General features: G+C 36.4%; 1 protein-coding gene across 3 annotated transcripts in view; it reads right to left on the reverse strand.

The window, feature by feature from the left end:
* LOC132133462 (NT-3 growth factor receptor-like) overlaps positions 1–14605 on the reverse strand; it is a 246746-nt gene that overhangs the window by 92265 nt on the left and 139876 nt on the right. For 2 of the 3 annotated variants that reach the window (XM_059546308.1, XM_059546306.1), the window contains exons 8-11: positions 12142–12438; positions 11277–11294; positions 9745–9806; positions 7616–7718 (exon numbers count right to left, since the gene is read on the reverse strand). In XM_059546308.1, coding sequence (XP_059402291.1) covers positions 7616–7718; positions 9745–9806; positions 11277–11294; positions 12142–12438 — 480 coding nt within the window. The remainder of the gene's footprint in view (positions 1–7615; positions 7719–9744; positions 9807–11276; positions 11295–12141; positions 12439–14605) is intronic. The other variant, XM_059546307.1, reaches the window with a different exon arrangement.

Genomic DNA, 14605 nt, shown 5'->3' on the forward strand with positions numbered 1-14605 from the left:
AGACACCACATGCCACATAGCCCATTTGTCAAGTTTATAGCGTTTTGTACAATAGAGAGTGTTTCAAAGCAGTTTCAGAGTATTAAACAAGAAAGCAACATAATCTGAATAATAAAAATGAAGCAAATACAAATTCTGCAATAAAGCAGCATCATTATAGTGCTTTCTGTAAATGTGTACCTCAATAGTCTAATGGAGAAAAACAACTTATAACTTATGAACAACTTATGACAAAATGCAAATTGGATTTTGCAAGGTGCTGGACAATTTTCTAAACTGATAAAACACTCCATAGTATTATACATATTTTTGACATTTTATTTTGACAAAGGTTATTGGAAACATTAAAGTAGACACTTTACTTCAATTGAAAATGCTTTCTACACTCTCAGAAAACAAGCTTTCACTGGGGGCAGTACATTTTCAAAAGGTACACTTTTGTACTAATATGTAAACTTTAAGTTCTAATACGTAGGTTTAAGGTACCCTGGTATGGACCCTATTAGGTGACAGCTTTCATACCTTTATTTTTAGACCTTTGTTATCACAGTGTATGTACATCAGATCACTTTTGTTAATTTAATTGGATGCAGACGCCAACAGTATGACAGATGTATAACCTTTATTAAAAATAAAAGCCAAGAATATCACACTCAGTGCTCTGGAAAACCTTGCATTTGCTTTTTAATTGCATAATGTTAATGTCATTACACTGTTCTGGTTCAAAGTTAAGCATCACCTAAAGCTTCCTGGCCAAGGAATGAGATTATTTAGATACAAGGCCACTGCTAAGAGGGGGGGGGGGGTAATTTTATTCCACTCGTCCTATTGGCAGGGAATCTATCGTTGAAGGACGACAAGCAGCGGATGCTTAATAGAATCATTTGTTTTCTTGTTCTGTTCTTTTTTGTTTTAAAAGCCCCTTTTACCTCCCTTCTTCTTCCGATGTTATATCACCAGATGAATCTTTGCATTCCCTAAAGGGAAGGTGCTGAACTCTGAAATAGTACAGCGAGTTGGAATCGTTGCATCAGATAAAAATGGACGCAAGAAAATAATATGAATGTGATTCCAAGCCCACCAAGAATCAAGGGAAGGGAGGGAAAGGGAAGGGAAATTAAGTCCAAAAGAAAGAAAGAAATAAAGAATATTACAGGAAGGAAAGAAATAACGTACAGTAGGAAGGAAGGGACACTGAAAGCACAGTACGAATAAACAGAAAAAGCTGCAAAGGGGAAGGGTAGAAAGGAAGGTAGTCGGTAGAAAATACAAGTAGAAAGAACAAACGAAGGACCTAAAGAAAGACAATTGTTTAACAGTGCAACAATAAAATGGGTCATTCCCAGCTACACAGGCAGAAACATATGAAAGAAATGCTTTATATGGCAGATTTCACAGTAAAGCAAACTCAGCACTACACCTGGTGAGGTCAGAATCAAATCACATCTGTGAAGCAGCAAGACCAGAACTGAGGAAAGCTGATGTTGTGTGTGTGTGTGTGTGTGTGTGTGTGTGTGTGTGTGTGTGTGTGTGTGTGTGTGTGTGTGTGTGTGTGTGTGTGTGTGTGTGTGTGTGTGTGTGTGTGTGTGTGTGTGTGTGTTGGGAGAGATTGGGTGCCTGTAGCCACTGCAGTTCAACCATCTACAGTCGTTCACCGATTACCACCCTTGTCAGTGAGAACAAATGAGGTCACACACTGGTCCTCTTCCTCATATCCTCTTCATTATGCTTTTAAAAAAGATCGGTCATTATAACAAGAACTCAAAAATAAATCAAGCATGTTAGAAGTAAAAACAAAGGATAAACAATCTCCAACTGGTATCATACTAGCTCAAGTAATCAGGGTTCTTCTAGCACACAAGCTCTCATTAGATAGACTGGAGCAGTATAGATGAGGGAAATTAAACTAGAAGGTCTACAGCACCATTTGTCATTTGTGCTCATGGGTCAATCTCTGAAAGAACTAAAGCTTCAGATGACGCAATCTGACGTGTTTTGTATCAAAGTGCTGCTAGCATAAATGCTAACATATTTTAAAAGGGACCAAACAACTGCCTGGAGAAGTTATTGGAGCCATTCTTGCCCAAATTTAGCACAGTCTTTGCCAAGCAGGATTATCTTCATCATAAGAGGCTAATTTTTATACAGAAAAAACAAAAACAAAACAACAACATCACTAATCATTTCATTTAGCAGATGCTTTTATCCAAAGCGACTTACAGTGCATTCAGGTTAACATTTTTTACCTAATGTGTTCCCTGGGAATCAAACCCACAACCTTGCGCTGCCTAACGGAATGCTCTACCACTTGAGCCACAGGAACACTATTATACTATTATATAATACTATTATTAGTACTACTTCTACTTCTACTACTTATAATAATAATAATAATAATAATAAAAGTTATAATCTGTGATAAGTAATTAATAAAATAAAAATGTAATAAATAAACAAAATAATAAAACACTAATTTGTTAAAAGAAGAACTATAACCGCAATAATAATAATAATAATAATAATAATAACAATTATTATTATCTTAAATATACCATTGCAATCACTAAATATATAAACATTTATTAAAAATAATAATGAAACATTGAAAACAAATATGTTATACATATATAAACAGATGTTTTAAAATAATAAAACAAGTTAATGTTTTATGGTACTTCAGACAAATCTGTATTTAATTGTTTCCTTAGAAAGCAATGTTGGTCGTAGCATAATAACTCTCACTGCCATTATTTTTACACAACAATTAAGCATTTCAAGGATGAACCTCCAAATCATTCATTACACAAGATAATAATCCATGGCTCATGAATTCATGCCTTAGACTTGTAAAAGAGATCTCTGTGGGGTTGAGTTAATCATTCTTTATACAAAGCGGAGCGGCATCCGTTTCAAACACACTTTTAATTGACTTGAGACACCACGGAAGTTACCACGGGAAAAAAACTTCACCAAAGGGTTAAAAAAAAAAAAGCATAAAAATCTAGCAGATATACATAAATCACAGGAAGTGCGGTGTGATATTGATGTTTTCGGATCAATTAGTCTTTAATAAGCAACATGCTTTGAGTCAAATTAAAGAAGTAACCTGAAGCAAAGTATATGTGCTCCATATCCATAGAAATGAAGTCTGGAAGTGGAAAACTACAGCTGTCTATTTTATTGGACCAGAAGGATGAATGCAGGTACTGGAGATACAGATCTCTCATATACACAAACATATACTTTACACACATATTCTTTCTCAGATGTAAGGACTTCTGAGACAGAGAGAGAGAGAGAGAGAGAGAGAGAGAGAGAGAGAGAGAGAGAGAGAGAGAGAGAGAGAGAGAGAGAGAGAGAAAGCTTTTTCAATTTGTGTGAGAGCCCTGCTGTCAGATTTAAGATGGTAATAATGGGATCTCACTGTGAGCCCTCAGAGAAAGTTTAACTCAGACGTAAAATGCGGGCTGGAATAAGAATCAGGAGACAGGGAGCTTTAAACACCCTGCGGGTGTATCCTGCTATAGAAAGCCAGCGAAGCCAGGTAGCAGCTGCAGATGAACAAAGACTGGACTAAGATCTCTCCAGATATCTTTCCTTCGGTCTCCACAAGGAAGCTTTTGAGGACACAACATAAAAAGTCATGTTCTGTACCTCCAGTAACATACAAAATAAAGACATATAGTGCTATCTAACTGAACAGCCTCATTTACAAGTACTGCAGAAAAATACTAATGTTTTTCGAAGGACTTTGTGCGTTCCCTGAGCCAAATCTTTTTCTTTCACCAAAGGAATAGATTAAGATTATTTACGCCTCAGTTCATATGAACAACTCTCATTCATTGCATTGGATGAGAACCAAAAGAATAATGTAAAGTCTCAATACCAGAGTACAAACAGCATTTTCCACCGCTCTCAGCCGAGTCAGTCTGACAGAAAGGGCTACTGTTTGATTTTGAATAAAGGAATAATAAAATCATTGAATAGGGTGACAGTAGGCCACATTTTATCCCCAGGCATTTACTGTTTTGAGGTCAGACTTGAGGGCCAAAATAGGTCCAAGAAATTAAGCCTGATAATATAGCAGCATTTAGCACAATGAGGGAATCTGTGAAAATCTAAATTCATAAATATATAAAAAACAGTAACTGAATATTAATAAATTTTATGTTTTTTTTATTATTATTAAAAAACATTTTAGAATATAGAGAACTAAACATAACATATATATATATATATATATATATATATATATATATATATATATATATATATATATATATATATATATAAATATATATATACACACACATCTGGCACATGGTTATAATTTCCTTAATTATTAATCCTATTTAAATGGGAGCACTCCTCAAATTTTCATTGGGTTTGCAAGATGGTGGTCCTCTCCAAGGTGACTAAAACCCTACAACAGCAGGTTGACCATTTCAGCCATTGCAAGAGAAGTTGGTCTTTCTAAATCTGTGATTTTTAGAATATTGCTGGTTTACTTTGACACTAATTCATTCAGATCCTGCCAAAAGGCTGGTCATCCACATTAAGAAAACTGCATGAGAGGACAGGATAAAGCAAAGACTCTCAATAGGCAATCGGTTCAACACTGCAGCTGGAATTGCTTACCAGATCACCAATGAACAGGGTAAGGATCTGTCTCGGCACATTTAAAAGAAGTCAGATTAAAAGCGCACACTGCAGTGATGAATCCTCTCATCAGCAGAAATAATCAAATGGCTAAGGTCACCTTTGTTGAGGAGCATATAGTGTGGAGAGAGGTGCACTTGTCAAAGGTTAACTTTACACTGTAAAACCCGACAAGTTAATTTAACTCAAACCGTTTGAGTAAACCGATTGCCTTGACTGTAATACCTGACAAGTAAACTTAACTCAAACGGTTTGAGTAAACAGATATCCTTAAGTTATGTTAACTCAAACCGTTTGAGGAAACCGATTGCCTTAAACCGTTTAAGTTGAAAAAACTAACAGTTATGAGTACTCTGAACTTAATTCAGCATGCTGCAATACATGCTGGGTACTATTGTAGTACAAAACTCATCCATGGCTCCCAGCATGCTCTGCAGCATTTTTTTTATGGTCACCATTGTTGAGGTTCATATTCTCATTATTGATGTCTTTGTGTGACTGTTTGACACCATAGAAGACCACACTGTTTGAAAAGTCATTCAGATTAACTGATTATCACAGAACCACTGGCTCTTAGAATCACTTTTACTATAATGAAGCAAATTACACAATACCTATTTCATCAGAGATTAGACTCTGTACAGTTCAATAATTGATGATTATCATCTCCAATATAAAGTATAACAATCTACCCCTAGGTACAGGTTAACACCTGATGGCATTTCTTCTGGGCTTTTGAATTACAACAAATGTGTTTTAGAAACACACGGTTATAACAGCCAGAGAAAATACTTAGACAGAAATCAAGGATCAAGAGCACAACTAAAGCAAACACTGATCTCTAAAATGGTTACTTCAAATGAAACAAATTAACATCTAAACCTTAGTTCATTCTCAATAAGATCTTCTGTAGACGTCTGACAGAAATAAAGTCAGTCTGGTTATTAATAAGTGGAGCTGGTGATGCTGTTTGTGGGGTTGTTTAATCAGATCTTGAGTGATTTAATGTATTTTATTTCAGTTGATTTCATCCAAGACTGTGTCTAAAGTCAGTTGTAGTAGTTCTTGTGTTTCTCTTTTCTTCTGTGATTCTGTTTGTTAACAGCAGCTGTTCATCACTAATTAACAATTATCAGTTAATCACTTAATTACTTAAATGCAAAGTTTTAAAACTTACATGGTTTAAATCAAGGCAATCTGTTTACTCAAACGGTTTGAGTTAAGTTTACTTGTCGGGTTTTACAGTGTAGTGATGAGAGTAAGTTATGTTTTTTGGGGTCTTACAGGAAAAAAAATTTTAGGCCAAACTTGATGAAAGACTGAAGCCCAAGTGCAGAACACTGATATAAACCCGATTGAAAAGCTCTGGAAAAACCTTGGCGACAAAGTAAAGGCTAAGAAACCCACTACAGTTGTGAATGATCAATGTCATTATCAATGTATGCTTTATATTCTTGCAAAAATAGAAATTATACTGATATTCTTTCTTTTTGGAGTCTGAATAACAGGTTACAGGCAATCCCAAGCACAACAATCATCTTTGTGTAATTTTCTGGAGATCCAAACAGCCGGAACAAGTCGGATCAAGCCGGAACCAGCAGCCGGACTTCTTCCAGCACCATCCAGAGCTCTCCTCCTTCTTCCATTCTCTTGCTTAACTACACATCCGTTTACGTTATCAGCTTAATCTCAAATTAATTAGCTTTGCTAAAAAAGGATTGAGAGTTCTCGCTTTCTGTCAACAAGATTGGGGGGTGACAGAAGGAAGAGGGTTGGAGGGTGTACAAGGATTGGTGGAAAGAAAAGACAAGGGTAGCAGTTGTAAAACATGGCTGGGGGGGGGGTGTCCCCATGGGAAACAAAATGAATCAGAGAAAGTCAATGAAAGTGGCATTGTGCCAAGGCAAGACACAGTCAGCGAACACGGCACGCATTCATTTACAGCTCTGTCTGCGCAATACAAGGGCCTTGTGGGTACTCTGACATGGTTACCACTAGACAGAGCCACTCATTACATTCCCAGTTGATGTTGAATGAAAAATACAACATGGAAAGAGACTCCAGGGACTGAAAGAATCACATTAATTATCCCTTTGATACATGAGCATTTGTGTTGGTTGTAGTGTAATTGGTGTTGCATTGTTCCACATGGGCCTACATGTCACACGTAATGTTCATTACTAAGCCATTATATGACATCCGGATGAATCCTATTCATAATGACTTGGGTGTCAAGGGGGAAAATTTTAAATTTCTGGTTTTTATGTCAGAGCTGGGATGGAAAATAGGGTTGTTTCCCACTGCTACGGCTAAAAAAAACTGCCAAAATGCATCATGGTTAGCCAAACCGACTGCGCTTTGAAGGATTCTGAGAGAAGAAAGGAAAACAACAACCCTGCCAAACCCATTGGAGAATCAGGAAAGCATGACTGAGCCTAGCATCCTGCCATCCCAACGCGTAACCAAGGAGACGGCTAACTACAGCGCCTGCTAACTGCTCGCCAGCAATGCATAGGCTTTGGACTTCAGACAAACCCAAGGGAGCCCATCCAGCACAGTGACATGAATCCTATTTAGAGACCAAAAGCGTGGCTGAAACTCCATCAGGCTCATCATTCCTTGAAATCGGTAAACACGACACCCATTATAACTCAGTTTAATGAACAATTAAATATGTACATACACATCTGAACTACCAAAGAAAATTTTGATCAGTCCAACCCGATTTTGCCTCGCTAAATACTTCAAAATTTTAAATATGCAAAAACCAAGGAGCTCAACTCAAGAGTTTGATTCAGAGCAAATTTTTAAAATAGGAAAATTTGCATAGCGTTTTAGCATTTCCCTTCTTCCTACAAATAACAGTTTCTGGTATTAAAAATGAGTCAGTTAATGTCACACTTCACTAATAACACAATGTGCCAAGTTTCCTGCTGAATAGTTTACACTGGCTTACCTTTCATGCCAAACTTTGAGCGTCTGCCATATTTGTTGATTAGCACAAACATAACGACAAGGAGAACGCAGGCGAAGCCAGCCAAGCCAACTGCAATCGACACCTAGAGGAGCAGGAAACACAACATTTAATTTAATTGAAGAACCAAAATATGAAATGAGAGCCAGACTTATAACAGTCTAAACCGGTTTAGCACTTAGCTTAGCTCTAGCAGGTCAGCAGTTTTACAGGATTACTGTATTTTTGAAACTGAATATTGGCATACTGCTTACTGCACATGGTATAAACTGTTTACTGCCTAATTAGAAGAAAAATCCTTCATTGTTGTCACATTGTCTCATTACACTGCATGTTTAATTCACACTGTAAATGTTTAGCTATTTTAACTTATTATTCAAAGCCTATGCAAAAAAATTCTTAACTAGCGGCAAATGGGTCAAATAATAGGTATCATTAACAAATTTGTGATGAAAGGCTGTACAGAAAAAGGTTTAGGTGTGTTTTATACAAATGGCTAACCTCATTTATTAGAATTTCTTAGCATTGCATCTTGGGAAATGGTATGCTAAGTTGCACATTTTGGCCAATTAGAGTCCTGCAATGGGTCAGGTACCTGCATAAAAGTTGCTAAAACGGGTGGATTGTGACATTCCTCAAATTCACGGTGGGCATGCCGGCAGATAATTATCTCTTTGCGGGCGGGTAGTAGCGCAGATGAAAAATATGTGCAATATTTGTATGTCTAAATTATCATCACACAAACTCAACAACGATATGACATTTGACCCATCACGTCACCACCACTGCGAGAGTGTGACTTTTGTCGATGCTTCTTGAGCGCTGCGAGTAAGAGAGACTTTTAAACAGCTGGATTTGTAATTCAAGAACGGAGAACGCAGCTGAAACCTGGTCCTGTGGACGATATCCTTTATTTGCACATTCCCTTAAGCGAAAGTAAATCCATAGTTGTTCAGCGTGTGTGATTTATCGTGGGCGCTGGTCGGGTAACGGGCCAAATATTAAAAGGTCTGGGCGGGTGCGGATTAAATTTTTATAATATCACGGGTGACGGATCGGATCTGGTGCTGAACTTTGCGGTTACGGGCGGGCACGGGTCTCCAAAAATGGACCAGTGCAGGACTCTGTGGCCAATTTAGGTAATCTGGGTATTCTACATGTACGCACTGATAAAAAATATGCATTCTGTTTACATTCTACACACTGCAGAAATAGTAGTATGCTCGCATGCTAAAACATTAGCTTATTTGTTAATATAATAATTTGTAATGTAAAATGATATTTACAGTCTTTTTATGAGGGAACTACAGTACAGGAATGACATAACTGACAACTTAAAATGCATCAAATATTTCAATCTAATCTCTTGAGTCTCAAGCAGACGGAAAAATGCAATTTTATAGCAAACCTACGAAGCATGTCTTGACTTGTTTATGTGATTTGTATTGATGTTGATGCTGTAATCATGAGGGGTTTATGTAATTGGAGTCATAAGTTGAATATGGCAGCGGTAGCTTTGATAAATTGCATGAAAAGAGACGGGCAAAGTATAAAAAGAAAAAAAGATTATAATAATAATTCAGGTTAGGTGTTGTAAGAGAGATGGCTCGGCCAAGATATACTACTGTACCTTATGGGAAATACAAAGCATACAACTTAATATAATGTCTAAATGCTCCAGATAAACACCAAATAAAGACAATAAACATTAAATCAAAGCAGCCAAAGTGCTGGAATAAAGCTATCAGAAGCAAAAAGCTTTTCCCCATAGTTAGGACCTCCAAACAATTGAGGGTCATGCTCAATCTTTGTGCTTGTGCCCGAGTCACTATTAAAACCTTCAGATGAGAATATAATCTCCATCTAGTCAATTATAGCACAAAGATGAACAAAAGTACTTTTTTTAAGCAGCTGTGAAACATATAAGCCACAAGGGAACCGGAAGATAGAGGAGGTAATATGTGAGGGGGAAAAATGAACATGAAGAAAATATTTTAGAATAGTTTGTTTTCAACACCTCTGCTGTGTGTTCCTGGGAACAAGATGTTCAAGTAACCTCATTATACTTCATATGAGTGATTTCGATCTCAGGAGACAAAAATAACACTCACGCCAAACGTGTCTTCTTCAGGCCGATGTGTCATGGTTGGAACAGCTGTCGGAGTCGGACTCACTAGAAAACAAACAAGAGTGTAGTTGTGTCCGGAAAAAGAAAGAAAGAAAAGGGAAAAAATATATATTTTTTAACCACATGGACATACTGTACATTCCTGTGACCCCAAAATGGGTAAATGACTTATGTTTTCACCTTTGATCAATTTAATGCATCCTGGTTGAAGTATTAATTTATTTTGGGAGGTGAAAAAAAAAAAAAAAAGATTAACACCAGAGATTTGAATGATATAGTGTTTGTATAAAATTAATACAATTATAATTCATTAGCAATTAATTATAATTACTTGCTAAAAATGTAATACAATTAATTTAATACAAAAATGTAAAATTATATGTCTAAAGTTATACCAATAAAAAAAAAAAATATATATATATATATATATATATATATATATAAATTTATATGTATTTTTTTTTTTCCAAAATTACTTAAAATATATCTGTGACTTAAGTGTCCAAATACATATTGGAGCCACTGTAAAAGCAGCACAGATTTTATTTTCCCTCCATGTCATTTTCAATAAATTTTCACTACTACCTACAAATTTACAGACTTGTTAATAAAACACGCCATAACTTAATTGGTTTTGTCGAACCAGCCTTTAAAAGGTGATGGGTGTTTTGTGTTTACTCAGAGTAACCATTTTAAGACAAAAAAAAATCAAATTCTGCTCCTGAAGGGCCACTCTGCTGTATAATTTATCTCCAACATGCCAGCCTGGAAGTTTCCAGTATCCGAAGACCTCGATTTTCTGGTTCAGGTGTGTTTAATCAGGGCTGGAGCTAAACTCTGCTGGAAGGTGGCCCTCAAGGAGCAGGACTACACAACTCTTGTTTTAAGAGAACTGTTGGGGATTAATCACTAAATATGTCTTGGGGCAAATACTGTTTGATTAGACTGTTGCAAGGTTACTGCCATTTCGTTAGGGAGATTAAGGAGCTGCTATTATTCATATAGTATCGAGCCGAACCCTAAGGCTGTTCATGGTTTTCAGTTTTTTTTTCCTCGACGGAGGGACTGTATGTACTGTACGACCTGATACTCCAACACTAGCCATCTAACTTCATCCAGAACTCTGAAAGTATCAGTCTGTCATTCGCAGTTTCCGTGCCTCAACTTGATTAAATATTGTAAATTAGGGTGATGTCAATATAATAAACATTCTCGTGAAGGTCAGTAATTGTCCCTCGGACAGTTTCTTGTTGTAAAGGATCAGATTTTTCTCCCATACTGACAGATATTGGTCACTTTATGCCAAAAATACAAAACAGGTCTAATAACAGCATGCCCAACTATGGCGGCCAGCCATCTGAGAATAAGGCCAAGGTAATTGTTTGGAGGGTAGTTGTTTGTTCAGTGCACAGACCAAATGATGTGTTTCTAAATCATTCTTTGTTTTATGATAAACAAACCTAATGAATAAGTTACAAAAATTCATGCAGCAAACAATTAAAGGGAGAAACTCACCATATTCTGTGTAGTCTACTGAGAAAAGAGGGGGAAAACACACAGTTGTATATGAAAACACATTTTTAAAACGTTATTATACTATGATTAGCATTTACCCTTCAGTGCATTTCTTGTACAATTATGGGAATGTTTACATATATATACATATATACACATGTATATATGTAAACATTACCATAATTGCAGTGTTTAACATGCAATTAAACTTTAAAGGAAATTGATGTGGAATCAGAGATGAGGGTTTCATATGATTTGCATATATATATATATATATATATATATATGTATATATGTATATATGTTTGTGCACACAAATAAAGTGCTGTGAGGTCAAAAAATTGTGTTTGGTACCATTTATTTCTTATATTTCTGTATTAAATCCCTAATGCCCACCAAGAAAACTTTTTTATCATAAACACTGTAAAAATAGTAATATTGTGAAAATGCATTAACATTTAAAACAACTTGTTTATTATTATTTTAATATATTTAAAATTTTGCGTGTGTGTTCTGAAAACTAAAACATTTTTATGAAAACTAGTGCATTTGGTGTGTGCGTGTGAGTTTTGATCAGTTAAAATGTATCCTTGTTTAAGCATCCACTTCAATGACAAAAACAAATCATACTGACCACTTTTTATGCCAATATATAAAACAATGAAAAAACATTTTGTATTTAACACTAAATTGTCCATAATCATCATCATCATCATCAATTTATCAATATATATATATATATATACACACACACACAACTTTGAAGAGTTTTTGAAGAATTATGCTACATATATACTATAAATAACATGTAACAATAGGTTTTAAAATAACAGGCAATGTAATCGTGTGGAAATGAGTCACGTACCATCAAAAGGTGGCTGAAGAAAGTGGGCGTACACAGTTTTGACAGCCACGCCCAGGAAGTTGCTGGCCTCCAGAGTGTAATTGCCATTGTTGTGGTGTGTGGGGTTTTTGAATATGAGGCATCCCTCTAAGTTGTCCAGATAGACATCCATTTTTGGTTTAACATAGTCTGTCGGCTTGATCTCCCTGCCATTATAGTACCAGCGGAGGGTGGGCAGGGGGTTTGCACGCACCGTGAAGACCATACACGTGTCATGCCACTTCTGTGGCTCCTCAAACTTAATGATGACAGGAGGGACTACAGGAGAGAAATAAAATACTTTTATACAGAAAGGATTAAATACTTTGTGTCACCATCCAACCTAAATTCAAAAATCAATGACAATGAATTATTATAAACCGTGTTTATACAAGAGTGGGACTTTGGCCTCTACAGCACAGGTGGATTGTATGAATATTTGTTTGATCTGCGATCCTGTCTCTTGTACAGGAAGATGCCAGGTTAACTGGCTAGCTGGTCACGCATTTGGACAAGTGGATGTTTCATGGAATGGAAGCACTGAGCCAAAGGGTGGGAAACAACTGCAGCCTAGTCTCAGCCTCAGACGTCACGCCAGTGGCGGACTGGGACAGTAAATCAGGCCGGGAATCTGACTCCACCCCAGGCCACCTCTGCTGCTGTAGTCACCACCACCCAATTCATGTGTCCACCAGACTGCTAAACTCTTTGGCTCTTTCAGTTATTTGTATTGGGTTATATTTAAAAAATAAATCAAAATCCTTAGACTGTGGACGGGCAAAATAATCAAATTAACTATCAAGAAGTATCAAGCCATTCACTGTCTCTATCATCTTTCCCTTAATTCCCCTCTCTCACACTCTGCACATTGAGTTTCTCTTCAATATGAAATAAGCAATTTCAATAATCTATATTAATTATGCAGCCATCCCCGTGATCACAGTCCTACTACTGATGACCTTATAAATCATAAAAGCACATATTTTTAAGAGTATAGCTAGCATGTTTAGTTTTGCTAATAGCTTAAACTATACCTGAAGGATCCTGCCCAGACTCAAAAGCTGAACTGTCCACCCTCTCTTGTTCAACAGCAGGAGTACTGTGTTTATTTTTTATTATTATATTTTTTTTTAATAGATTTTATCTAATGTAAGTCGCTTTGAATGAAAGCGTCCGTCTGCCAAATGATTATGTAAATATTAGGGTGGAACAGTTCAACTTTTTCACAGTTCGGTTTGTTTCACGGTTTTAGAGTCACGGTTTCGGTACAGTTGTGCTATGTTTATGGAAAAACTATACTTTCAAAAAAAATATATATATCATATTATTAAGAATATTCTTACTACAAGCAACAGCACAAATTAATACAATAGAGTAAAGATACTAATAAAATAAACTGACTTTCAGGGTTTTTTTAGGTAGGTCTTGCATTAGTTTTTAGGTACAGAAATTAAATAAAGTAATCAAATGTAAAACAGCATTGCATTTTGGACTATGAATTAAAGATTATTATTTTTTAAAGTTAAAAAAGCTTTTTAATCAAGAGCAGTGAGTGATTTCTTTGTTGTTGCTGTTCAAATAATATAAAAACTGTCACTTTTAAAGAATGCACTGATACAGTGTTCGTGTTAGTATTGAACAAGAGTCAACGATTTGTCCAGGTTTTTATTATTTATTTATTTTTTATCGCTGTTGTAATGGGAATCCAGAATGCGCTTCCATCATTAGAAACATATATTAGTTGATCCCAGTTTGTTTAACGTGTTATTTATAGTAAACCATATTACATGCTTTGTCAGATTTAAGTTGAACAGCGGCTCCATTTTTTGCGCGATTTTCTAAGATAAAGCCTGCCTCTGGATGTAGCCAATTAGGCAGTGCTTCGCTGATGTTTGGTCATGTGGTGGTGTCATTTTCACTCCGAGATCGCCTGATTCGTAGATTCATAAGTCCGTCAGTTAATTTGCAGTTGCATACCAGCCTATTGCCCGTCAGCCTGATCGACTGCACAGCGGCAGCCGGCAGGCCAGAATGACTGTCAGGCCACCGGGAAATGTCCCGGTGCTCCCGATGGCCAGTCCGCCCCTGCGTCACGCCCATGGATTGTTGGCTAAATGTCTATGCATATGAGACACAAAAGTGGAAACACTTCAGGGGTGTCAAAGTCATCATCGGATTGGTTGCATTCTATAGGATTTCCGCGAGACTTATTTATCGTGTTCTGTAACGTTCCACCTGGAAACAAAGATACCGTGGCACCAAACCCCCTCATGAAAGAAGAAAGTCAATGTGTTTACAACTGTGATGACGATCGCTTATCTGGATCAGCTAAACGCTGGATTTTCAAAAGTATGTGAAATATTTAAAGTACGTCTGACAGTTTTACTCACCGATCTGTATTTTTTTTTATTTATTTTTTTATTGCAGAACAACATACATATACAGA

The sequence above is a fragment of the Carassius carassius genome, chromosome 50, assembly GCF_963082965.1.
Source record: "Carassius carassius chromosome 50, fCarCar2.1, whole genome shotgun sequence".
In the NCBI taxonomy this organism is placed as follows: Eukaryota; Metazoa; Chordata; class Actinopteri; order Cypriniformes; family Cyprinidae; genus Carassius; species Carassius carassius.